This window comes from Chiloscyllium punctatum, chromosome 4 (genome assembly GCF_047496795.1).
Source record: "Chiloscyllium punctatum isolate Juve2018m chromosome 4, sChiPun1.3, whole genome shotgun sequence".
Classification (NCBI taxonomy): Eukaryota; Metazoa; Chordata; class Chondrichthyes; order Orectolobiformes; family Hemiscylliidae; genus Chiloscyllium; species Chiloscyllium punctatum.
The window spans coordinates 33888930-33916024 of record NC_092742.1 but is presented as its reverse complement, the minus strand read 5'-3'; the positions used below and the strand labels follow the sequence as shown (position 1 = coordinate 33916024).

At 39.7% G+C, this 27095-nt stretch overlaps 1 protein-coding gene across 3 annotated transcripts in view; it reads right to left on the bottom strand.

Annotated features, from left to right (window-relative positions):
- Positions 1-2497: 2497 nt before the first annotated feature.
- Positions 2498-27095, bottom strand: part of LOC140476173 (voltage-gated delayed rectifier potassium channel KCNH5) — a 312744-nt gene continuing 288146 nt past the window's right edge. For all 3 annotated transcript variants that reach the window (XM_072568342.1, XM_072568343.1, XM_072568345.1), the window contains exon 11: positions 2498-13337. In XM_072568342.1, the coding sequence (XP_072424443.1) occupies positions 12399-13337 (939 nt within the window). In that variant the 3' untranslated portion in view covers positions 2498-12398. The remainder of the gene's footprint in view (positions 13338-27095) is intronic.

Below are 27095 nucleotides of genomic sequence, written 5' to 3'. Positions count from 1 at the left end.
AGACCATGCTAGGCTTCACCTCGAGGCAAGGAGACCCACTGCTTAATTCATCTCCAACCTTTTCAGATTCAAAACTAACTTCCAGGTTTTCTCGGAATTGCATTTTGGGTAACTTAGCTAATACCATTTAAAAAAGCTCAAAGTAATTATTTCCATAAATGATTTGAATTGTTTATAAATTGATGGGGATCATTAGCAAGTGCATAGTTTTGAGAGCCACACAAATCAATAATAGTTTCTCGTTCCATCTTTTAACATTGTCTTGTTTGTAAAAAGAAAAATTAGTCAATTTTACTAGATTGTCATTTTTTTGTGGTAAAGTTTCTCTTTGAAATTAAAGAAAAAAAGATTATACACAACTGGTTATTAAAAAAAATGAATGTAGATTGAGGGTAAATGCAACATTGCAAATAATCTGCTGGAATAGCTTTTAATTTTGGAAATGCAAATCTGGTGCTGTTGGATTTGCTTTCTGAGAAACTTGTTGGTACAGTCAGTTCTGCTATACCACGGCAGTTCCGTTCTCGTGCAATCCTATGTTAGAAGAAAATCACATAATAGCAGTACCATTTAAACTAATGGGGCCAAAATCATGTTATAACCATTACACGCTTTAAAAGTTCGCGCCACAGTGCTCTTATTATGCCAAGAGAATCTACAAGTTTTTCAGTATGTATTGTCTCCACATCTGGTGATACCTGCCCTGTCACATTTTTAATGAAATTTTCTCAATATTCAGACAAATTATGTGAGAAAATTAATTGCAAGTTAACTATTCAAGTATTTTAAATGGTCAAATTTGCTAGCAAATTTTGATTTAAGAGATTCACTGTCAGTCATACATCTTCACGAGTTGTTGGTCATTTTTAGGCTCTTTACCATTTGCTTCATATAATTTATATCTCCCCTTTGGCCTCCCTTTTAATTTAAAAGGCTTGTCAGTTGCAGATATGAATTGCCCACTTAGATAGCTCCCTCAAGTTGGTAATGGTAATTAAATGGTTTTCATTATGCAGTCATTGTTATGTAATGCAAATCCATCTTTAGACTGTTCAATCTGATTTCTTCAGGTAATACATTGTTAGAGATTTTTAAAACTTCAATTTCTTTTAAAACATTTTTCTACTGGCTTTTAGTTTTCTCCCTCTTTCAGTCCAACGTTGTTTTCCTTCACTTTATCTGTTTTGATGTCAATTCACCCTGTTTATTGATTCCTTAATTCTCATTAATGCCAATAATTGTTAATGGTAGAATTACCACAGTGTGGGAACAGGCCATTCATCCCATCAAGTCCATACAACTCTCCAAAGAGCATCCTGTCCCATCCCTGTAACCCTCCATTTCCCATAGCCAATCGACTTAAACTGCGCATCTTTGGACCATCTGAAGAAAACCAAAGTACCTAGAGAAAACCCATGCAGACACAGGGAGAATGTGCAAACTCCACACAATCACCCGAGGATGGAACTGAACCCGGATCCTTGGTGCTGTGAGGCAGCACTGCTAACCAGTGAGCCACCGTGTCCCCCAAGGAGATACATTGGTGGTCCCACCATTCACTAAGGTCACAGGGTGCCTCATTGCCCATGCTATAGTTTATCAGCTCACGTTACTTGCACAAAATGGTGCCAAAATAATTGTGAGCTGAAAAGAGCAGGAAATGTGCAATTCCATATTAAAGTTCTTACCAAATTCCAGTCTAATCTGACCACCTATAATGCTGCGTTATATATAGTGTCCACTGGGTGACTCTAAACAGGCTTAACCTTTGTCCCCTGATGTCAATGTAACTTCTACATCTCATGTAATTTAAGTTCCAAAAACATTTAAAATCTTTACAATTTATCTTACACCTTTTAATTAGAGGGGCTTTTTAGTGTCAGTGTGCTATGACATGCATAGAATCATAGAATCCTGCACACCTTTGAATTCTGTGGCCCAATTGTACGGTTATGCTCAAAATGAATTGTTTTAAGATTACAGACTTAATATTTACACCCAAATGCTGGAGGAATCTATTCAGATTCTGTGGTCTGACTTTGAATACCTTTCAGTTGGAGTAATTGGGCTACAATTATTTTTAATCTTCTATTGGATGTGCGTGATAGTGGCTGGACCAGAATTCTTTGCCCATTCCTAAATGAGCTTCCAAACTTGGGCACCTGTACACCTTCAGTAGTTTCTGAGTCTGTCAGTTTGATGTTGTATTGATGTCCCTATGGAATCGTGCTGTAATGTTGTGTGCCAGGGTGGCAGGAGTTGAAACCTGCTTCATTTGCAGCCTTAAAGTCCATTGCCTTAATTTCTCCAGTCACATTGTATGACCTTAAAAAACTAGCTCATCAACATAGTTCTAATTTTTAACACGCATCTTTCTCCATTTACTCAGGACTATCAATGCGATGTGCATGGCTGGTGTGTGAAAATCAATAGACACGGACAAGCAAAATTTTATTGCAAAAAAACTCAAATTCACTTTCCATATCTCATGCTCTTTTATTATGAAATTATAGGAAAGGGGCATTTTATTCCCCGTAGTAGTGCTTTAGTTTGTACATAAATAACAATTCTGCAGTGAAAGCACAACAACTGTACACACATGCAACAACTTTCCATTTTCTATTCATAAAACATATACATTGCATCTTTCAAAAACTGCTATATTACAGTACCAGAATACATACATCTGTGCTTTCTTATAAAATCGAACAGGCTTACATCAATCCATCTGAAATATAACAATTGAGGGAAATAAATGAAGATGGACAACCAAAATACACCAACGACTTAAAGCCGTGGATAAAGAGATTTTGCTCAACTGAGAACTGATTACAGTTCGATATTTCGTTTTACCAAAGTTTACAGATTCAAGGTGAACCTCTCAATGCACTCCTAAAGATTGGCTCCTAAACTTCTTCTCTAAAGGCTAAATGCGCTTTTTAAGTTGACTATGTTTTTCCATATTGCTTTTACATCCCTTCATTAAGAAGGGCTTTTGCCTGAAACGTCGATTTTCCTGCTCCTCGGATGCTGCCTGACCTGCTGTGCTTTTCCAGCACCGCTCTAATTTAGACTCTGCTTTCCTTCATCTGCAGTCCTTGTTTTTACCTCCCTTCATTAATAACCAAGTGTGAAAAATATTCTTTGATTTACTGCCCATTATTGTAATACTTCATATCCTGTTCTCTGTAAAGTACAGTATCATTGTTAACAGCAATAACAATGAACTAAAACTCAAGGCAAACCCAGTTAAATTCATCAAATATATCAACAGCCTAGCTACTGTTAATTTTAATCTGCTGCACAGACCTATAAAATGTAAATAAAACTGGCAGTTTTTACAGTGTAACATACTGCCGTACAGAAGCATAAATCTACTATTAGATACTGATAGTTTTGCTTCGTAGATGTCATTTAAAGTCTATGAAGTAGCTTCTTGAAACATATGTATTCCATGCTTTCTAATTGAAGGTTATATGTACTAAGTTTACAAGTTTAGTAGAAAATACAGTATATTGTGCACAACTGTCCCCAGATCTGGATTATGCATTTACTGCCTCAATTTAATGATTTGTTTCCATTCAGGAACTTTGCTAGTTCAAAACAAAGGTTCTCACATGCTGCTGGCTACCAAGAAGAAATCGCACAAGATTGTCAGCATTGCTCCTGTGATCCTTGAGCCTCTTCAATGACCTTGGGTCTAAACCATGCTGTATACCAGATATAAAATCAAAATAATCAAAATGAGGAGTATTATTTTGTTCCTAACCATTTTACTGCATTGTTTAGCTCCTTCCTTGTTATCCTCACTCAGCAATGTAGGAGTCAGATAGCTCAATTGTTGATGCAGAATGACTGCCAATGGCCATGGATCAATGACCATACTGTCTATGGTGTTCTGGGAGGGATGCCTCCTTGCCTTTGCCATGGCTTGATGTGAAGAGGTAGCCCTCAAGATATATTACAAAGCGTGTTTCTCGTGAACCACTGCACTTCATGAGGTGTAGGTACACCCACAATACTCTTCAGGGAGCTCCAGAATTTTGACACCAACAGGAAAGAAACGTCAAAATATTTCCAAGTTACAATGGTAAGTGACTTGGAAGGGAACTTGCAGGTAGTGGTGTGCCCATGTACCTGTTTTCTTTTTTCTTCTAGATGGCAGTGTGTGGAGGCTTGGAAGGTGGTGTCCAAGGAGCTGTGGTGAAATACTCCAGTGAATCTTCCATACGGAACACAGTACTCCCACTTTGCTATGGTGGTGGAGGGAATGAATATTGAATGGGTGAGGTGGTGTGGCAATCAAATGGGCAGCTTTGTCCTAGATGATGTCCATAAATCCATAAAGTTATAAGATATAGGAGCAGAATTAGATCATTTGGCCCATTGAGTCTGCTCAATAGTAACCCCCAGGGTATTGGGAGATTCAGCAATGATAACACCATTATGTTTCACGGCTGATTCATGGATTCTGTCTTGTTGAAGATGGATGGCCATGTGATGGATGTTATTTGTTATTTAGCAACCCAAGCCTGAACATTATATTGCATATCTACAATGGCAGCTTCAGTTTTGAATGAGTTAGGAATGCTGCTAAACTTTGTGCAATCATTAGCAAACCTCTGACTTTATGAAGGTGGTAAGGTCATTGAAGCAGCTGAAGATGGCTGGGCCTAGAACACTATGCTGAGGAATCTCTGCAGCTAGGTTTTAGCTGAGAAGACTGACCTGCACCAATCACACCGATCTTTGAGTTAGGTATGACTCAAACCTGCAATTTTCCTATTTATTGCCATTGACTCTTGTTTTGTTAAGGCTATTTGTGGCCACACAGTCAAATGCTGCCTTGAAGGCAAAGATAGTCACCCTCAGTTCCCTCTTGGGTTCAATGGTTTTGCCCATATCTGGACAAATTGTAATAAGGTCAGGAGCTGTCTGCATCTGACAAAACTCAAACTGAGTGTTAGTGAGCAGTTTATTGACAGATCAGTGCCATCGGATAACTTTTGAAAACTTCCAACACTTTTGGTTGGGTTGGATTTGACTTGCTTTTTGAGGATAAGTTGTAACTGGGCAATTTTCCACAATGCTTGGTGGGATGTGAAAATTGTAGTTGTACTGGCTGCGATGGCAGCTATTTCTGGGACACAATTCTTCAGCATTATTGTCAGGTGTTGTTAGGACTCATAAATTTTTAAGTATGCAATGCATTCAGCCAGTTTTTGGCATGATATGGAATGAATTGAATTGACTGAGGATTGGCATCTGTAATGGCTGGATCTCAGAAGGACATCACCCACACAGCACAGTTAGCTGAAGAGTGTAGCAAATGCTTCTTTTGCACAGATGTGCTGGGTTCTCCAATCATTGAAGATGGGGAACCAAAAGAGAGAATGCTGGAAAATCTCAGCAGGTCTGGCAGCATCTGTAAGGAGAGAAAAGAGCTGACATTTTGAGTCTAATTGACCCTTTGTCAGGGCTTTTGGTTTCAAATGCCAGCATCCACAGTAGTTTGCTTTTATTGAAGGTGGGGATATTTGTGGGGCTTCTCTCCTCGTGAGTTCCTTAATAGGCCACTACTGCTCACAACGGAAATGGCAGCACTGCAGAACTTAGATCAGAGCTATTTACTGTGGGATCACTTAGCTCTGTGTGACGTATGCAGCTTCCAATCTTGGCATGCAATTAGTCCTGTGTTGTAGTTTCACCAGACTGACACCTCATTTTAAGTATCCCCTATGATGCTCATGGTATGGCCTCCTGCACTTTTCATTGAACTAGCATTGATCTTGGTGCTTGATGGCAAAGCCAGACTATGAGGTTACAGATTGTATTACTTTACCTTATTGACAAACACCAGCAAAACATGAGGCTGAAGCATTTGCAACTATCTGCAATCAGTGGCTGATCCATCTTGGCCTCTTCCTGCGGTCCCCAGAGATGCCATTCTTCAGCCAATTCAATTCACTCCACTTGAAATCAGAAAATGATAAAAGCCACTGAATATTCCAAACGCAATGGATCCCAAAAAATCCCGAGCAGTAGTATTGAACGCTTGAGCTCATCAATTAGCCATGTCTCTGTTACTGTATGGTTGATACAGTGGTATCTAGCTCATAATGTAGAAGATTGGCCAGGTTTTCCTGCCTATAAAAGCAGGACAAGCCCAGAATGGCTCATTAGAACCCCATCAGCCCACTTTCAATCATCAGCAAGTTATAAAAGATGTTGCTAACTTCACATGTCATAATTAGATGCTGTATGATCAGTTAAGTATGTTACTAATCACATTGTATGTTATTAATCACAGGGCCTATCCTTGAAAGGTACATTACCGTGTAATTGATCAGCATTGCTTAGCCATTAAGATGCATTGGAGTACTTTATCTGGTGGATGAACTGCTCTTTTGCATTCCACAGAGAATCTGATATTAATGGAAATCTGGTATTGGAGCCCTCTGCTTTGATTTCAGAAATTTACTGAACCTTTGAAATAGTTGAATAGATATCTGCCTTCTTTTATTGAAAGTTCATCTGTTGAGCCTTCTGAAGAAATGAGCAAGGCAACTTCAAAAACGACTCTGATTCCTATTGGGCCCTGATATGAAATCAGCTTAGGGGTAAAGTGCTGGGCACAATGTTGGGAAACAGCCTGACATATGATTCCTGTCTTCAGGATGAAAATCTCTCTATTAATTTAATGTAAATGGTGCTTTTGAAAGTAACCTTACTTTTCTGATATCATTTTAAAAAGTACTAAAATAATGTTAAATAAAATAATGTTTAAGCTGTAACAATGAAGCCTGGCTTTCAGATAGGTGAATGAAAATTAATGTAAAATGTTTCTAATGTGGTACAGAAAATATTGCCATCTCGGTGATAGCACTCAGCAGAGGCTTCACCATTTACAGGTATGACTTTTACCATTTGTATGAACTCTTGTTCTGGGACTGCTGGCAATTTCCACTTACACTTTCTAATAGTCAAAATAGCAGCAATTATTGTTTCATCAAATGCTTCACTATTTGTACTTTGTATCTTAAAAAGTACTGATAGGGTATTAGTATTACAAATAGGGACATGATGAGCCAGATCAGAGGATTGTCTCAAAGGGGAATAATACTCTCAGAAATACATAAAGAAACATTTCCCTTCGTATTGGGTTTTATAAGTTTGTTTATTCATGCAATAAATGAGGCTATTTATTCCCAATCAAATACATCTCAGACAACTGGAAACTAGGTCCATGCTATATGTTCCAGGAGGAAGGCAGAGACACCTTGTGGCTAGGAAGCTCACAGTGTAGGTCACTTCAGTTTATATCAATGACAAATAGTTTTTTTAAAAAGTTACCTCATTGTAATAGTCTCTTCCAACAGTATATCTGGAGCAAGTATTTTAGATTAAAAGCATTTCATCCAATATATTGTCACAGGACATTTATTGAGTAACTGAAACTTTAGCTGGGACCACGTCAAATCTGTCTTAACAAATTGCTTGAAACATTTAGATTAGATTCCTCATAGTGTGGAAACAGGCCCTTTGGCCCAACCAGTCCACGCCAACCCTCCGAAGAGTAACCCACCCAGACCCATTTCCCTCTGACTAATGCACCTAACACTATGGGCAATTTAGCATGGCCAATTCACCTGACCTGTACATCTTTGGACTTACATTTATATAACACCTTTCATGAAAACTGGACTTCTCAAAACACTTTGCAGCCAATGAGGTACATCATGAAGCATTACCAACGTTTCAATGTGGGAAGAAGAGCAGCCAATTTGGTATTAACAGATCCCATATACAGAAACGTGATAATGACCAGATAATCTATTTTTGTGATGCTGAAAGAGGGTTAAATATTAGTCAACACACTGGAGATAATTCTACTGCTCCTCTTTTAAAAAAAAAGTGTCATAGGACCTTTTATGTCTACTTGAGAGGGAAAATAAGGCCAGATGTAGCCTTGATTTAACATCTCATCCAAAGGATTGCACCTTCTACTGTGCAATACTCTCGCTTTGTTGCACTGAAGTGTCAGCCTTGATTTTTATGTTCAAGTCTTGGAGTAGGACATGAACACAAAACTCACTAAGTTGAGAATACTACCAACTGAATCACAACTAAAGCTATGTGTGGTAAGGTATTACAGATATAGACAAGGGACTCCTTTCAAAGAAGCTGAATAGTTTAATTGAAAACCGAGATGTTTCTATTTCCATTGAACAGTTTTTCAATTTTTAAGCCTAAAACATTATCGATTGATTAGCCAAATTTGTAACTTAGTCTGCAATGTACTCTGTGCTGCTGTAAAATAATAATCTGAATTTATTATAAAGTTAATAATTAATTCTATTACATTGAAGCTAGTTCTGTAATTATACATTTGTGTAAAGTGCCTTTGGATTAAGTATTTTACCCTGTTACACTTGTGATAAATATGAACTACTGAATTTTAACTCCCATCATCTGATTGTCATAACAAACCTTACATAAGCTAAATTGGTTTTACAAAAGGAAAAAACATGGACCTGAAATGGTTGTAGTGATCAAAAATTGAGGGAAACTGGGTATGAGAGTAAACAGAAACGTCTGCACTGAATTACCACTTTTATCTAAAGGCATTAAAACCAGGCAACTAAGTCAGTGATATGAAATTTGTATTGTAAGATAATTTCACATATTGGGAGATGAAAGATTCACCTGACAATTAGCCAGCTTGCAAAAATAATAGAGCTAGGGAACCATACTTTGACGGCTATTCATTTGCAGCAGTGCAAAAAGAAGGCAAATAGATTTGTATGCAAGAAATGGAAGAATCCTCCTCTCTCTCTCTCTGGCTGTTTCTCTCATTATCTGCTGGAAAAGCAAACTGAGAAAACAACCATTTGCTAAAAACGAAAAATATTGATGAATGTTGTTGCTGCTAATAGACTATTAACAATTACATATTTGTGGTCTCATGTTATAATGCCTTAAGGATTCTAAGGACTTCTAAAATGTACCATCTTTTTCTTTCCTATTTGTACGTTTTAGACTAATTGTCTACTTGTGTATGCTTTTGATGGTGTGTTTTTATTATTTTCCTTGGGGTGAGAATTTAATAACATCCCTCCATTCTTCTCAATAAAACTGTGGTATTTGGATCTCCTATTTTCCAGTAAACTGTTTTAGTTGAAGTGTGATAGCTTCATGCTAAAAATAAAAATACTTGATGCAACAGACTGGGAGGATTAAATTGGGGGACCCCCTCACCTGGTCATAACAATTCACAATAGTAAAAACAATCCTGTTTTTCCCATGAGGCTGAACACCTGTTTAATAACAATTAAACAGAATACTTTACCAGACAATAGACAGATATGCCTTCTAATCTAATCGCACATTTTCATGTAGAATGTTTTTTGTGAAAGCCTTATTCCAAGAATATGATTTACTGGAAATAAAGAGTGGCACTGCCTTCAGCAATTTCACGGATTATCTGGAGACCTTGTGGTGCATTGGTGGTGTCTATCTTTTTCCTAAGGCTAGAAGCTCGGAACCTGTAGGATTCAGAGGGTGTGTCATAATCATAAGATATAGGAACAAAATTAGGCCATTCAGCCCATCAAGTCTGCTCTACTATTTGATCACAGCAGTCCTGAAGAAGGGCTACACCCAAAATGTTGACTTCTCCACCTCCTGATGCTGCCTGGCTTGCTGTGTTCTTCCAGCCTCCTCCCTGTCTACTATTTGACCACAGCTGATATGTTTCTCAACCCAATCCTTCTGCCTTCTCCCCAGAACTTGCCCAAACAAATTAATTATTAACCTGTATAGGTCTTTCTGAGGTGTGTCTGTTAGGCACTAGAAACGGGAGAGTTTCCTGGACAGCCAGAACTATGTGGTAGCTGCAGTGCTACAGCTTCCACATGTTAAACCACTTCTTACGAAGGTTCTTGCCATGAGGCAGCATCATAATCATCCTGAGGAACCATAACACTCGCAGTCATTCCTTATCACAATCAATATTTAGTTTCTCAAAACACTGTCATCCTAACAGTTGCATTATTAAATTATTAAAAATGGCAACCATTTCTTCCTCTCAAAGTGGCTTTCCTATGAGAAAAGATTAATCGGATTGGGTGCATGTTCTCTGGTCTTTCAAAGAAACAGAAGTGACCTCAATAACAGTTCTTTTAGAGGACGTGGCAGAATAGACAAAGAAGTTATTTCCCCAGATCTTGGAATCACCTTCTCAGCATAAGAGGTCAGCCATCTTTAATAGATATAAGTAGGAAACTACTTACTCAGCAAACAGCGAAATATTGTAATTCTTGACCCTAGACTGCCATTGATATTCAGTGGATGAGGTCAGCCAACTGAAGCCTAAGGTTGATAGATTCTTTTGGTGCACTGGATGATACAGAAGGCTTGCTGGGCAGGATAGTGTATTCCTGCTTCTACCTCCTATGTTCGTTCATACAGTGGGTAATTATAAAGGGTGAAATAACTTGACCTTCTTGCGAATGTCCTGGGTTCTATTGCCTAAGTTGTTCGACTTGAATTCATTAACTGTCATAGGGTTCATTTTAAATCTAGTGCCTGTAAAAAGAATAGATTAGATTCCCTAATTTCCGGAACAGGCCTTTTGGTCCAAACAAGCCAACCGACCCGCTGAAGAGTAACCCACCCAGATCCATTTCCCTCTGACTAATGCACCGAACACTATGGGCAATTTAGCATGGCCAATTCACCTAACCTGCACATCATTGCACCATGGGAGGAAACCCTCTCAGACACGGGGAGAACGTGTAAGCTCCACATAGACAGTCATGCAAGGCTGGAATTGAACCTGGGACACTGGTGCTGTGAGGCAGCAGTGCTAACCACTGAGCCACCGTGCCATCCAAAGAAATTCAAGCTCCTCTGGGATAGTAAATGATCTTCAGAAACAGATTACTTTGCAAAACAGAGGAAATGGCTCTCAATAAGAAATTTATCTTTGAAATGAAAGTTATAAAACCTGTTTGCCACTCGGTTTAATTTTAAAATTCCAAAGGTGGTTTTCGAGATTTAGAACAACAATTTAAGTTGAGTGGAAGTGTGGAAGATCTTCTATAGCAACCAGTTTATGTCAACCAGTGAAGATAAACCTGAACCTTTTATCGAATCACCTGAGCAAGCCTGGTTTGAAAAAACAAACTGGAGGTACAGTTACACTTTTGCGAAAGCGAAAGAAAATCTCTCAAATAATGTGTAAAATGGATGCTTTTCTATCTACATAACTGTTCAGTTGTGCTCCTGCACTGTGGTATTTCCTGAGCCAGCTAATATCTAACCTGTAGATATCCATTAATCAACCTGTTCAGCCATTTTCTTACACACCCCTGAATCAGGTGGGACTTGAACGAGGACCACCCTGTCCACAGATAGGCACACATATCATTGTGCCAACATGTGCCCTTATTTCCAACCTATACGTTTACTCCAGAACTTATAATTGGCAAATTTATTTGATCATAAGTAAACTCCAGAAAAAGCAAACTCTTAGAAGCAATTCCAGAGATTTGACAGACTAATTTTCCAGAACATACTGAATCTTACCCAAGTGTTTGTGCTGACCTCTCTCAGCTTCAATCCTTAAGTGGAGCTAAAACAACAAAAAAAGAAACTCATAACTAGAGAAACTCAAAATTATTTGTGGCAGGTGGAAAAATGACCTGTCTGTCTTGATTTAATATTTCTCTAATTAATGTTTTATTAATGCTGGGGTGTACAGTTTTTTTCAGCATATCTTGTATGTATGAATACACAAGTATTTGCATGTGTATGTAAACATGCTTTCAATTGATTGTAATTCCTCAAGATGGATTTTGATGTCAAAATTATTTCTCCCTTAAAAGGTTTTGATGTGTTGAAATGAATTTAGTTTTTTTTGTTAGTTTGTTTGGTAACTTTCTTGTCCCCTAAATTGAAGCTTGCAATGATACGTACGCATCAGCAGCATCTTTCTTCTCCAATCCTGAAGAAACAAAGCATGCAATAAATAGACCCTGATGAAGCAAGAAACATTAGTTCCCCATGTAATATGGACAAAACACTTCAATTTGCAAACCTGTGGTCGTTCAGAGACATCACTCAGAGAACAACTGGCAGTTTATGCTCTGGAGCCAAATGAGAAAAACAGTAACTGCACTGCACAAAATGACCCAGGATATGTGGTGAAGGATTGTAAACGAGGTTTTATATGTGCATGCACTTATCCATATAATTACAAGCAATATTTCTGTTAACAATTTTCTTTGGCAGGCCAGAATCCAGCTGGACATGCAAAAGTCTTTAGACTGTCAAAGCAGTCATCTTGTGCATTTGGTTAACTCTTGTGTGAATGTTAAATCTTTACAATTTCTAAACTAAAACTGAGCATCCTCTTCTTCCAACAAAGGAGTTGTGGGCCTAGAAACATGAAACATTTCCTGACTGGAGCGTTGAGACTTCTCAGAAGACATTTCCGTCAGGTTCTTTTCAGACAGTATTTGAAGGATTTCTGTCACTTGTTTCTCAAGTCCACTCATCCTGTTACATAATGACTGAATGTCTTCTTTCAGTTCCATTTTGGCCTCTTGTAGCGTGGTCTGCAAAGCTTGCTCTGGAATTGGGTAAAAGGGGTGCCTGACATCAGCTTGAACTGGGCTATGCTCCAGTGGACTGCGGATCTCACCTGCCTTGTCTAATCGCAAGTCACTTTTCGTAATGCCGCTGTCGCAAGAGTCTGTTTTCCTCAAAGGATTCTTTATGACATTATTCTCCGATTCAGGACCTTTTGATTCATCTGAAAGAATTTCCATGGATTCAGCTTTGATGACATTGTTCCAGTTTTCTTTCTTCTCCTCTCTCGATCCGGGAAAGGGATCGGTGAAGGCAACGGAACTTTTAAGTCTTAGCCATCCTTTTCCATTTCCGGCCTTTGTCTGGATAGAGCTATTGCCCTTCAAGCACAGCTGGTCATTCAATCCATTTGGCTTCAACTCGACTGTTTCGTGGTGTGCCTGAGGCTGATGCTCATTATTTCTCACAAAGGAAAGGGAAGATGAGATTGGTGTGATTTGAGAAACTGTCACCACACTCGTGCCAGTGGTAGAGGCCCCATTATGAAGTGAGTGGTTCTCTATTTGGGGATGGTTTCTGTCTGAGTTGCTGTGACCTGCTGCCTGATTCCGCAATTGCTTTTGTTGCTTGAACTTCTGGAATAGTTTCCTGACAGGATGATCCACTGGGATACTAAGTGTCCCTTCATTCTTCAACCGTTCTTCCTCTTCTTTCTTCACATCAAGGATTTTGCGAAAAATGATCTGTAATGAGTCCCAGAGAGAAAGTGAAGTTACATTTCTGAAATTGAAGGTTTTAAATTATTCCCAATAGTATACACAAGCAAAGCTGATTATTACTTCCAGCATGGAAATCATTAAAAGTAAGAGAACTTTTAGACTGCAAAGATTGTTCTTTGATTAACAAACTAATATAATACCAAGTGGAATACCTGAAGTAATTTTATTCTGTTTTAGGTATCCTGAGACATTCTATTTTTAGGTATGACATAATTTTAAAAAGTGATTTTTTTATGTTGAGGATTCATAGAATTCAAGGGATAAGGATACATAGAACACAACAAATGGAGGTCACTCAGCCCTCTGAACTGTGGCCTATCCAATTAACCTTTGAAGACTACAATTGAATCTGCAACCACCAGGTTATTAGACAGGGCATTCCACATACTAAACAATCAATGCATAAATAATTTTCTCATCATTTTACCTCTAATGGTTTTGTCAGTTGCTATAAATCTCTGCCTTCTACATATCAAAACTTCAATAGTGGATCCTGTTTCTTTTTATTTACCCTGTCTAATGATAATGTAGACCTCTATTAAATTCCCTCTTCATTTTATCTTCTCTGAGGAGAGTAAATCTGGTAATCCAGTCTCTCCACACATCCTTGGCACGATTTTAGTATATCTGCTCTCTGCTCTGTTCAAATCCTCCACGTCCTTCCTAAGGTTTGATGATGACATTAGATATAATCATCCAGCTGGATTTGAATGACTATATCATACAGGTTTAGCAATGACGTCCAGGAGTTTTGCTGCACACCGCACTTTGTTAACTGCATTGTTCATTTGCTTTCTATCTTAAAGTGCTGTATACGTGCATCATGTGTATCATTGTACACCACCTTACTTTAAGCTATATCAATAGGTATACATGTGGGAAAATGTGAACAAAAGAACAGAGAATTATTAAAATGGAGAAAAACTACAGAAGTCTGCAATACAAAAGGAATCTAGATGTACATATGCATTAAACACAGCAAGCTAACATGAGTGCAGCAGGTAATCAGGAAGACTAATGGAATGTATAAGAGTAGGGAAGTCTTACTTCAACTATAGGAGGTGCTAGTGGATCACATCTAGAGTGATGTGAGCAGTTTTGTTTCCTTCTTTAAGGAAAGATATCATTCATTAGAGGCAGTTCAGAGAAGGTTCACTTGGAATGGATCCCTGGTGTGGAGGGATTGGTTTATGAGCAAAGGCTAATTTTGTTGGACTGTACTCATTGGAAATTGGCACAATGACAGGTGATCTCACTGGAACAGAATTGTGAAGGGGCTTGACAGGGTAAATGGGAGCAGCTTGGATGAGTGGGCATTGTGTTAGGAAAAGGGGCATCAATTTAAAACTGGGGTGATGAGGAATTTCTTCTCACAGTGTGTGTGTCTTTGGAACTCCTTGCCACAGAGAGCTGTGGGACAGAGTCCTTGCATAAGGCTGAGGTAGATAGATTTTTGATTAGTAGGGGAATCAAAGATTATGGGGAAAGGGTAAAAATGTGAACAAGATGAATGTCGTTGGATCAGTCATGATCCTATTGAATGGCACAGCAGGCTGAAGAGATGGAATAGTTTACTCCTGTTCCTATTTATTATTGTCTTCCATCAAAATGTATCACTGCAAACATCTCTGAATTAAATTCCATGTCATGTGGTCTCCCATTTCACCCAGGACACATCTTCTCAAGTCTATTGACATTTTTTCTCATTGGTTAGTACACTTCCAAGTTTCAAAGTCATCTGCAAATTTTGCCATTTGTAGTGGTCCCATTGCTGATCATTGGGAACACCATTGTAACCCTCGCTCCAGCCCAAAGAAACAGCCCCGACAGACTAACAGTTGACCTCCTATGACATTTAGGGATGTTCCTTTAGAATGAAATGTACGAACAAAAAGCCCAGAAACCCTGGACACTTAGAAATATTCTGGATTGAATAAGACAAGCTTTGAACAGGTACAAAGGGAGTAAGTCAATGGAGGCATGAGTGGACTTTAGAAAGGGGGGGAACTTAAGATAGCAGCTAGGAGAACAAAGAGAGGGCATGAGAAACCATTGGTGTGTAAGATTAGGGAGAATCCCAAGATATTCCATAAGTATCTCCAGTTAAGAGTATAGCCAGAGAAAGAGTAGGGACATTTTTTTCATGCAGATGGTAGTGCATGTATGGAATGAACTGCCAGAGGAAATGGTGAAGGATGGTATAATTACAACATTTAAAAAGCATCTAGATGGGTACATGAACAGGAAGGGTTTAGAGGGATATGGGCCAAGTGCTGACAGATGGGACTGGATTAATTTAGGATATCTGGTTGGCATGGATGAGTTAGACCAAAGAGTCTGTTTCCGTGCTATACATTTCTATGACACTGATTTTTGGGTAGAGAGCAGGAAATTACAGATCAGTAAGTGGAAGGGAAACTACTGGAGAGAATTCAGAAGGAGAGCATTAATCTCCACTTAAAGAGGCAAAGTTTGATTAGGGATAGTCAGCATGGATTTGGTAGAGGGAGATCATGCACAACAAATTTGAACCTTTTGGGGTGATCGGGTATGTAGAGGCCGGTGTGCAGTGGTATACCACAGGGATCACTGCTGATTCCCTTATTGGTCATGATTTATATAAACAATATAGCAGAGAATGACAGAGGTATGATAAGAGGAAAAAAACATTACTGGGTGGCTAACAGTGAGTATGTTGATCTTATGTGACACAAAGGTGCAGACAAATGAATTGGTCAGATGGAATATAACCTTGAAAAGTGTGAAGTGATGTACTTAGGAAGAAGTAAGAAGACAAGGGTGTACTCAATAGAAGGCAGGATATGAGGAAGCTTAGATGAACACAGAGATCTTGGGTTCTTGTCCACATATCCCTGAAGGTGGCATAATATGTTAATTGACTAGTTCAGAAAGCATATGGGCTTTAACAGTCATGGCATCAATTATAAGAGCAGGGAGGTTATGTTGGAGCTGTACAGGATTTTGCTTAGACCACAGTTGGCGTACTGTGTCCAGTTCTGGTCATCACACTGTAGAAAGAATGTGCATGCACTGGAGGGGGTGTAGAGGAGATTCGCCAGGATATTGCCTAGGATGAAGCATTTTAGTTATGAGGAGAGGCTGGATTGGTTTCTTCAAAGCAGAGAAGGCTGAGGTGGGGCCTAATTGAGGTGCATACCACTGTGTGCAGCATGGGCAGTGTCAAAATCGGGGTGGGGGGCATAATTTTAGGGTGACAGGCAGGAGGTTTAGAGAAAATTTGAGAAAAAATATTTTCACCCAAAGCATGGTGGGAATCTTGAATGCACTGCCTGGAAACCTTTAAAATACACTTAAGCCTATGGGTCAAGTGCTGTTAAAAGGACTAGTTTTAGAGTAGTTTTGTTGGCACAGACATGATGAACCGAAGGACATCGCTCTGCAATAGAGAAAGAAGTTTCTACCTTCTAAGTGTCAAAGCTATTTTATGGACTGTGTTTCTCCTTTAGTATGTTTGTTTGCAGTGTGGCTCATGCCCCATTCATGAGAAATTGCAGCACTTCCCTTGACTGTTAATGATACTAGCAAGCTCTCAACAGATTGGAGAAGACATGGTGTTTGGCAGGAGTTCCTTAATATGACTGGAAATAGCAACTAACCTGAATATTTCATGGATTCTGTTAATTTAATTACATGTTAATTATGCTCTCTTTCCACTGCTGTCTCAAAAAAATACTCTCTCAAGAGCACTCTGTTGTTTGACTGAACAGCAAGAAAGATAAAAAACATAAATCATCACTATTTCAACACATTCTTCTTTCCCACTGTCCCACTGTGTTTAAAAGCAAATTACTGCAGATGCTGGAATCTGAAACCAAAAGAGAAAATGTTGGAAAATCTCAGCAGGTCTGGAAGCATCTGTAAGGAGAGAAAAGAGCTGACGTTTCGAGTCTAACTGACCAGCTTTGACAAAGGGTCAGTTAGACTCGAAACGTCAGCTCTTTTCTCTCCTTACAGATGCTGCCAGACCTGCTGAGATTTCCCAGCATTTTCACTTTTGGTCCCACTGTGTTTTATGTTTTGAAGATATGCAGAAAAGACATTAATTTCTGTCTAAGCAGGAGCTTTACTTACCGGTATTTTAAAATATCTTATGTCTACAGCTTTTTGCTTCAACTTATTTTCCCTTTCTCAGTAACCATATCCAAATTTGACTAACACATGTAGAATAGTCAACAGCCACATATAAACACTTAAAATTGAATACTACAGTGTAATGTTAAGTGTTTCGAGTCATGTTTAGAGCCAATTTGAATTTGAATCTCAGCAGTAGCTTTAAAGTAGGATCTTATGGTGCAGTGGTTGTGTCACTGGGTCAGAGGATTTTGGTCTGAATCCCAGCTGCCCTGGAGATTTATCACAGCCTGTCCACGCAGTTTGATTTCTTTTACAATTCAGAAACTGTCAATGAGTACAATGAACAGTTACTTCAAAAGTGAACATTTAAATGGATAGCGTCTTGACTTCAGAGAGCTGGAGTTTGAAATTATAAGTTCCTTGTAGAAGGAAAACGTAATGGCCTGCACATGCCCAGAACATTGATCCAACTTACTGGATATGATAAATGGACCAAATCGTCTTTTCTAATTTCCATAATCCTTTCTTTCACTGGATATTACACTGCAGTGGCTGGGGAGAAAAGAAATAATGCAATAGAGGAGGAAACGCACAATACAGGTTAGATCAATGAGGGAGTGTTAATTAGATGACACTGAGCTTAGGTTTTAAATGCCTACTAATTAGAAGAACATGAGTAACTTAGAGTGAGGAAGGATGAGGTTGGAAGCCATGGGGTTTGGACCTATTAGAATAGGAGATACTGTGATATATATTGATACCCAGTTCTCCCACCTCCTTGCTGGCCCACAAGCTAAAACAAGACTCACCTGAGTAAATCTGTTCATCTCAGTCTTGTAGAATGCAATAATTCCAACAGTTGGAACAAAACCAAATCTTCATTTTCAAGATATAGTGTGCTTATCTTTCGTGTTCATTTACTCAATCTCTGTATTAAATCATGGCATTTAATTTGATTTTCAAGGCATTTCCAAGCATTTTCCCCATTTATTCTCCATATACAGTTTAGTTTTTGAGCCAAATGCAATTAGGTGCTAAGTCAATTACGGAAATTAATTAAATTAATGTTAAAATGTTTTATGTACAGCTGTGCAAGCATGAAAAATTCTGGTTATTTCTGAAGGGATGCGCTGATGGTAAGCACTCTTAGTGTCACTCATGAAAATGATCTGGAAAATTATTTCAACCTCAAACCTCAATGGCTTCAAATTGAGAATGTATTTAATTTTGCAAAAAAAAAGTACCTTTTCTTTGACAGATGTGCCATTAATAGGTGGCTCTGTAGAAGCAGCAAGAGAGAAATTACATGTGTGTCACAGAAGGCAGAGTGAACAATGTCATTAATTCAATGCTATAGAATATTAAATATTCCTGGGTAAATGCAACCTGGAGCTGAGTCCATTCAAGAAGTAAGCTAATGGAAATATGGTGTTCTTGTTACAGCAATCACTATATAACCTAGGGAGCATTCCTTTGTAATGAATTCTTGTCAGTGATGAGTAGCACTTGCCTCATAATTAGTTCAAGTATATGCCTTGCTAAATACAATTTAACCCATGGCATGTGCTACTGAGTGCCAACAATGTAATTATTATTCGATCTAAGATGCTAATTGTTCTTTTCAATTAACTGTAAGCAGCTTTTGACCGATCATCTGATGATAGTGTATAGCAGCTTTCTATATGTTTCCACCTATTCGCCAAAGATGTGAATTCCTATAAGTTATTTAACAAACGATTGGGTCTGTGTTTAAAATGGGAGGAAGTAGTCAAATACTGCACATATTTTCTGATCAGGATTTTGCGACTGAAGTGTCAGCTTCAGTCTGATGGGTGACAAGGGTTGAATCCTATGGCAGTACAAATAAATTTCTATCAATATAGGTGATGAAGCATGCTGCTGTTGTAATTCATAATATCAACCTCCTTAAAACTGGTTGGAATACCATTTCATCGATAACAGGTGGATTTAGCAGAATAAAAAGTCTAATATTATTTTAGATTTATATTTACTCTTTAGTAGAGTGGTATTCATTGTCTGGCCCAATGTTTGATTTGATTCAGACGTGCTGGATTATTGAGAACATTGCTACCTAATGTCAGGAAATTAGAAATCAGAAGGGGGTATATCAGATAGTAATGAAGAAGCCTCAATCCTATTAACTTGAGGGGAGGCTGAGTGACATTTTTTATTATAGTGCTATTCTATTGGAAACTAATTTTGTCTCATATTTCATTACCACAAAGATAGAAATTTAAACAAGGAGCTGATTTGTTTGAAATTATGTCATCAATGCCCTGGGGTCTCAGACTCTGATTTGAAATAATTGTTCATGGAGGAACTTGATATGACTGCATATTTTAAACAGACTTCAACAATGCTGGACTCCAGGAAGCAACAACTGCTTCAGCTATCTGCTTTCACTGAGGCAGAAGTTTCAGTGTGAATCACAGCCCAAAAGCTAGGGGGAAATGAATTGCTGGATTAGTGTGCTGGAAGAGCACAGCAGTTCAGGCAGCATCCAACGAGCAGCGAAATCAACGTTTCGGGCAAAAGCCCTTCATCAGGAATAAAGGGCTTTTGCCCGAAACGTTGATTTCGCTGCTCGTTGGATGCTTCCTGAACTGCTGTGCTCTTCCAGCACCACTAATCCAGTATTTGATTTTCAGCATCTGCAGTCATTGTTTTTACCTCGGAAATTAATTGCTGTCAATTGTTGAAATAAAATTATGTTTGCAAGGTCTCAAGACAGTTTTATGATCTCAACCTAAAATGTAATAAGGTGAACAATGGCCAATCACAGACATGATGCTGTGGAGACCTGAACTATGAGGCCTCAGGATTGGTAGAAATTAGTCATTGGGCCTCATCTAACTTACAACGGGCAAGTTGTTGGGCACTGTAAATGCTCCCACAGGTAACTTGCCCAATGAGTAAAAGTAACGAATGGCTGCCTACTTCACTGCCTTCTGGGAAATCTTATGGAGGGTGGTGCTTGAAATGGGCAATCATTTGGGCTCCTATTAGGAAAGTCAGTTGGACCACAATACCTGCAGCATTCAGGCATTCATTTGTGTGCTCTTCCTGGCCCCAGAGGGAAAGGTCAGAAGTCTTTCTTTTAAAAACTGCACGACTTTTGTTGGAGACTGGTGAAAAAAACCTGGGTCCAAATTTTCGTGATAGGAACAAGAGCAGTCAGGAATGTTTCCTACCTTGCAATCCCACCTCCAACCAGGAGCTCTGGGAGGTAAACATTTCATCGTCTGGAGGGTGGGAGAACCTTGGATCAGGCTTGCCCTCAGAGGTGTGCTTATGGTGACAAGACCTGGCTAAAAGACAAGAACCTATTCCCATTCATCCAGCATTAAGCCTTCATGCTTTGATTCACTTAAGCTCCTATCCCCTTCGCAGTCCATCAAACGAATCAGCCAGGACCAGATTTTCATCGTCACGGTGGGAATTGTGATGAGTCATTTCCTGGTTCAAATAAACTCTTCTGCCTGCAACACTCTTTTGAATTTGTGATTGAAATGATGAAGAAGCAGGAACAGGCTGGAGTTGAAGCCACCACCTCCAGAAGCAGACCAAAATGGAATGGAAAAGACCATAAGATACGGCAGCAGAACTGGCCATTTAACCCATCGAGTTTGCTCTGCCATTCGATCATGACTGATATGTTTCTCAACCTCATTCTCCTGCCTCCTTCCCATAACCCTTGATCCCCTTACCAATCAAGAGTCTATCTCATTCTATCTTAAATACACTCAATAACTTGGCCTCCACGACCCTTTGTGGCAATGAGTTCCACAGATTAACTACCCTCTGGCTGCAGAAAGTCCTCTTCATCTCAGTTCTAAAGGGTCATCCCTTCAGTTTGAGGCTGTGCCCTTGGGTTTAGTTCTTTTCTGTTAGTTGGAACATCTTCTCCACATCCACTCTATCCAGGCCTCTTGGTATTCTCTAAGTTTCAATGAGATCCCTCCCTCATCCTTCTAAAGTTTCCCAAGTACAGATCCAGAGTCCTCAACTGCTCCTCACATGATAAGCCATTCATCCTCGGGATGTAAACCTCCCCTGGAATTTCCCCAAGGCCTGCACATCCTTCCTTATACTGTATACAAGGCTCAAAACTGCTCTCAATATTCCAAATACTGTCTGACCAGAGCCTTATACAGTCGCAGCAGTACATTCATCCTCATATATTCTAGACCTCTCGAAAAGAAGGCATTTGTCTTCTTATCAGAGAACTGAATTTGCATGTTAATCATAAGAGAATGCTGAACTAGGACTCCCCAAGTCACTTTGTGCTTCAGACTTCCAAAGCCTCTCCCATTTAGAAAAAAGTCTATGCCTCTATTCATCCTAGCAAACTAAATAACTTTACACTTTCCCACATTTTAAAAATTTACCACTTCTTTGTCCATCCTTTTGGCCTGTCCACGTCCTTCTGCAACCTCCCTGCTTCCTCAACCTGTCCCGTTCCACCATCTAGCGCTGTGTGATCTGCAAACCTAGCCACAATGCCCTCAACCCCTTACTCCAGATTGTCAATATGTAACGTGGATAGGTGTGGTCCCAACACTGACTGTGAAAATTGATGAAGTCCTGCTGGCTCAGCACTGTGTTACCATGGTAAATGCTAAAATAGGCAGGTTAGAAAGCCTGCCTTAGTCCCCTAACTGATCTGCTTAATTTTATAAATGAATGTTAGACACCTTAGGCACCGTTGTTCTCAATCATCTCTTACCTCACATAAACCCCATGCCCTGTCCATATTCCTGAGACCTTATATCACACCATTCTTATTTATCCAGTATTTGCTCTGAACTCAAAAACTCACGGGGCCCATGAAAACATTAGGAAGGTTTTGGGATGCTCATAAAACTGTCAAAACAAACAAATTGGCATTCAAAAGCCTATTCAAAAGTCAGAGGTCTGGAGCACAAATTTTCTGTACTTTTGCTGGATGTTATGAAGGTCCATCAACTTTGCTGCACCAAGTACCTTCAACCACTTCCTGATATTACATGGATTAAACTGAATTGGCTGATGACCGCCATCTGTAATGTTGGAAACCTCAAAAGTTGGCTATATTGGATCAACCATTCAGTAGTTCTGGTTCCAACTGTATCAACCTTGTCTTTTACATTGACGATGTGCCAGGTTCCCCCATCATTGAGGATGTACGTGTTTCTATAGCCTCCTTCAGTTGATTGTTGAAATGTTCACCTCCATTTATAGCTTGATATGGCAGGACTGCAGAACTTAGATCTGATCTGCTAGTTAACTCTTTTTTATGCTGCTTCTGTCTGCTGTTTAGTGTGTGTGGCCTGTGTTGCTATGTCATGAGTTGGCACCTCATATGTAACTGTTAATGTGTTGCTACTAGCAAATTGCCATGCACTTTTATTTGAACCAGTACTGCTGTCCAAGCTTGATGACAATGGAACAATAATGATATACCCACACATGAGACTACAGACTGTGGTTGAATACAATTTTCCTGCTGTGAATACCTCACGTACACCCATTTTAGAGCTGCTAGAGCTGTTCTGAACCTATCCCATTCAGCATTGGCCATCTAGATATATCTATGAACTCTAGGTTGATAATGTTGCTGCTGTTCTCATAACAACATGGAATGAGAAATAATTGTCAAATGTTCAGGCAATGGTGATGTTGGCCTCGACAGCTACAGTTTGCATGAAGGTCAGATTCCAGACACAATACATGTCAGTCACAAGTAAGATTAAGGTTCCTCAGAAATACCAGTGCAGATGTGCCTCTATCTGTAAGTGCTCAACTAAAGATTATAATGGGTGAGACTATTTACCTCAGTTCTAATATCATCTGCCTTGCATCCCTTCTTCCTTTGGACTGACTGAAATCCCCTTGGCATAAACTACAAGTGATGCAACTGAATGTATCTGCACAATCACTTGTGTTAAAAAGTAGAAAACTAACTTGGCACTAAAAATCACTTGTGAAATTGTGGGAAAAAAAACAGTATAGAAAGAGGCTAAAAGAAGCAAATGCATACTTCAGAAAAACACATCGGTTCTGGTTGTTGCTTCCTTCCCTATAAGAACTGCTTGGTCTCTGCTCTGATAGATCATCTCAAAGGCACAGCTACGAATGTGAAATTGTCATGTGGACAACGTCTGGCACAGATTATTCTTGAGATTTTCTGAGAAAGAAATCTATTGAATGTTGACAAATGGTAGGCATTGTTAGACTGTGTGTACAAGTGTTGATATAAGTGACCTTACATCATTACCTTGTCATGCCTCTATCACTGCTTTGTCATGTCTCTTTTGTATCTGTTAAGTTAAACTATCATTAGGTTTACTCTTTACTCTTTATCACCACAGTGATTTTTGTGGCAACAAGTACACTTACATATCATTATGAAAAATTATCCCATTGATCCCAGTGTTGCAATCTCCAGCCCACGGGCCAGAAGGCCTGAAAACTGTAAAAGATGTAGAGTCCTCAAGTCTGTTTGGAGATACTTAAGAAGATTTGATCATATGTCATTTGCCATGTGACCTTTGTTTATATGACTTGATATGTATCACCAGTAACCATTATTTTATTTCCTTTTCTAATGCCTTGGACCTTGGCCCTTAGGTCTCTTTTATATCTTTCCCCTCTCACCCTAAACCTATGCCCTCTAGATCTGGACTCCCCCACCCCAGGGAAAAGACTTTGTCTATTTATCCTATCCATGCCCCTCATGATTTTATAAACCTCTATAAGGTCACCCCTCAGCTTCCGATGCTCCAGGGAAAACAGCCCCAGCCTATAAGACCATAACACATAGGAGTGGAAGTAAGGCCATTCGGCCCATCGAGTCCACTCCACCATTCAATCATGGCTGATGGGCATTTCAACTCCACTTACCCGCATTCTCCCCGTAGCCCTTAATTCCTTGTGACATCAAGAATTTATCAATCTCTGCCTTGAAGACATTTAGCGTCCCGGCCTCCACTGCACTCCATGGCAATGAATTCCACAGGCCCACCATTCTCTGGCTGAAGAAATGTCTCCGTATTTCTGTTCTGAATTTACCCCTTCTAATTTTAAGGCTGTGTCCACGGGTCCTAGTCTCCTCGCCTAACGGAAACAATTTCCTAGCGTCCACCCTTTCCAAGCCATGTATTATCTTGTAAGTTTCTATTAAATCTCCCATTAATCTTCTAAACTCCAAGGAATACAATCCCAGAATCCTCAGCCGTTCCTCATATGTTAGACCTACCATTCCAGGGATCATCCGTGTGAATCTCCTCTGGACACGCTCCATTGCCAGTATGACCTTCCTGAGGTGTGGGGACCAAAACTGGACACAGTACTCCAAATGGGGCCTAACCAGAGCATTATAAAGTCTCAGTAGCACATCGGTGCTTTTATATTCCAACCTCTTGAGATAAATGACAACATTGCATTCACTTTCTTAATCACGGACTCAACCTGCATGTTTACCTTTAGAGAATCCTCAACTAGCACCCCCAGATCCCTTTGTAATTTGGCTTTATGAATTTTCTCACCATTTAGAAAGTAGTCCATGCTTGTATTCTTTTTTCCAAAATGCAAGACCTCGCATTTGCTCACGTTGAATTCCATCAGCCATTTCCTGGACCACTCTCCCAAACTGTCTAGATCCTTCTGCAGCCTCCCCACTTCCTCAGTACTACCTGCCTGTCCATCTAACTTTGTATCATCGGCAAACTTCGCTAGAATGTCCCCAGTCCCTTCATCCAGATCATTAATATATACTGTGAACAGCTGCGGCCCCAACACCGAACCCTGCAGGACACCGCTTGTCACCGGCTGCCATTCCGAAAAAGAACCTTTTATCCTAACTCTCTGCCATCTGTCAGACGCCAACCCTCAATCCATACCAGTAGCTCACCTCGAACACCATGGGCCCTCACCTTACTCAGCAGCCTCCCATGTGGCTCCTTATCAAAGGCCTTTTGGAAGTCTAGATAGACCACATCCACTGGTCTAGCCTACTTGTCACCTCTTCAAAGAATCCCAACAGGTTTGTCAGGCATGACCTCCCCTTACTAAATCCACGTTGACTTATTCTAATCCGACCCTGCTCTTCCAAGAATTTAGAAACCTCATCCTTAATGATGGATTCTAGAATTTTACCAACAACCGAGGTTAGGCTAATTAGCCTATAATTTTCCATCTTTTGTCTTGATCCTTTCTTGAACAAGGGGGTTACAACAGCGATCTTCAAATCATCCGGGACTTTCCCTGACTCCAGTGACTTTTGAAAGATCTCAACCAACATCTCTGCTGTTTCCTCAGCCACCTCCCTCAGACCTCTAGGATGTAGCCCATTGGGGCCAGGAGATCTATCAATTTTAAGACCTTTTAGCTTTTCTAGCACTTTCTCTTTTGTAATGGCAATCATACTCAACTCAGCCCCCTTACTCCCTTTAATTGTTGGGATATTACTCATGTCTTCTGCTGTGAAGACTGACGCAAAGTACTTATTAAGTTCTCCAGGTATTTCCTTATCTCCCATCACTAGGCCTCCAGTATCAGTTTGAAGTGGCCCAATGTCTACTTTTGCCTGTCATTTGCTTCTTATGTATTGAAAGAAACTTTCACTATCATTTCTAATATTACTGGCTAGCCTACCTTCATACTTGATCCTTTCCTTCCTTATTTCTCTCTTTGTTATCCTCTGTTTGTTTTTGTAGCCTTCCCAATCTTCTGATCTCCCAGTGGTCTTGGCCACTTTATAGGATCTCTCTTTTTCTTTGATACATTTCCTGACTTCCTTTGTCAGCCATGGCTGTCTAATCCCTCCCCAGATAATCTTTCTTTTCTTGGGGATGAACCTCTGTACAGTGTCCTCAATTATACCCACAAACTCCTGCCACTTTTGCTCTACTGTCTTCCCCGCTAGGCTCTGCTTCCAGTCTATTTTCGTCAGTTCCTCTCTCATGCCCTCATAATTACCTTTATTTAACGGTAACACCATTACAGCCAATTTTGCCTTCTCTCTTTCAAACTGCAGACTGAACTCTACCATATTATGATTGCTGCTTCCTAAGTGTTCCCTTACTTTAAGATCTTTTAAAAAGTCTGGTTCATTACATAGCACTAGATCCAGAATAGCCTGCTCCCTTACGGGCTCCCTGACAAGCAGTTCCAAAATGCCATCCTGTAAGCCTGTTCAACCTCTCCCTATAACTCAAATCCTCCAACCCTGGCAACATCCTTGTAAATCTTTTCTGAACCCTTTCAAATTTCACAACATCTTTCCGATAGGAAGGAGACCAGACCTGCATGCAATATTCCAACAGTGGCCTAACCAATGTCCGGTACAGCTGCAACATGACCTCCCAACTCCTGTACTCAATACTCTGACCAATAAAGGAAAGCATACCAAATGCCTATCTACCTGCGACTCCACTTTCAAGGAGTTATGAACCTGCACTCCAAGGTTTCTTTGTTAAGCAACACTCCCCAGGACCTTACCATTAAGTGTATAAGTCCTGCTAAGGTTTACTTTCCCAAAATGCAGCGCTTCACATTTATCTGAATTAAACTCCATCTGCCACTTCTCAGCCCATTGGCCCATCT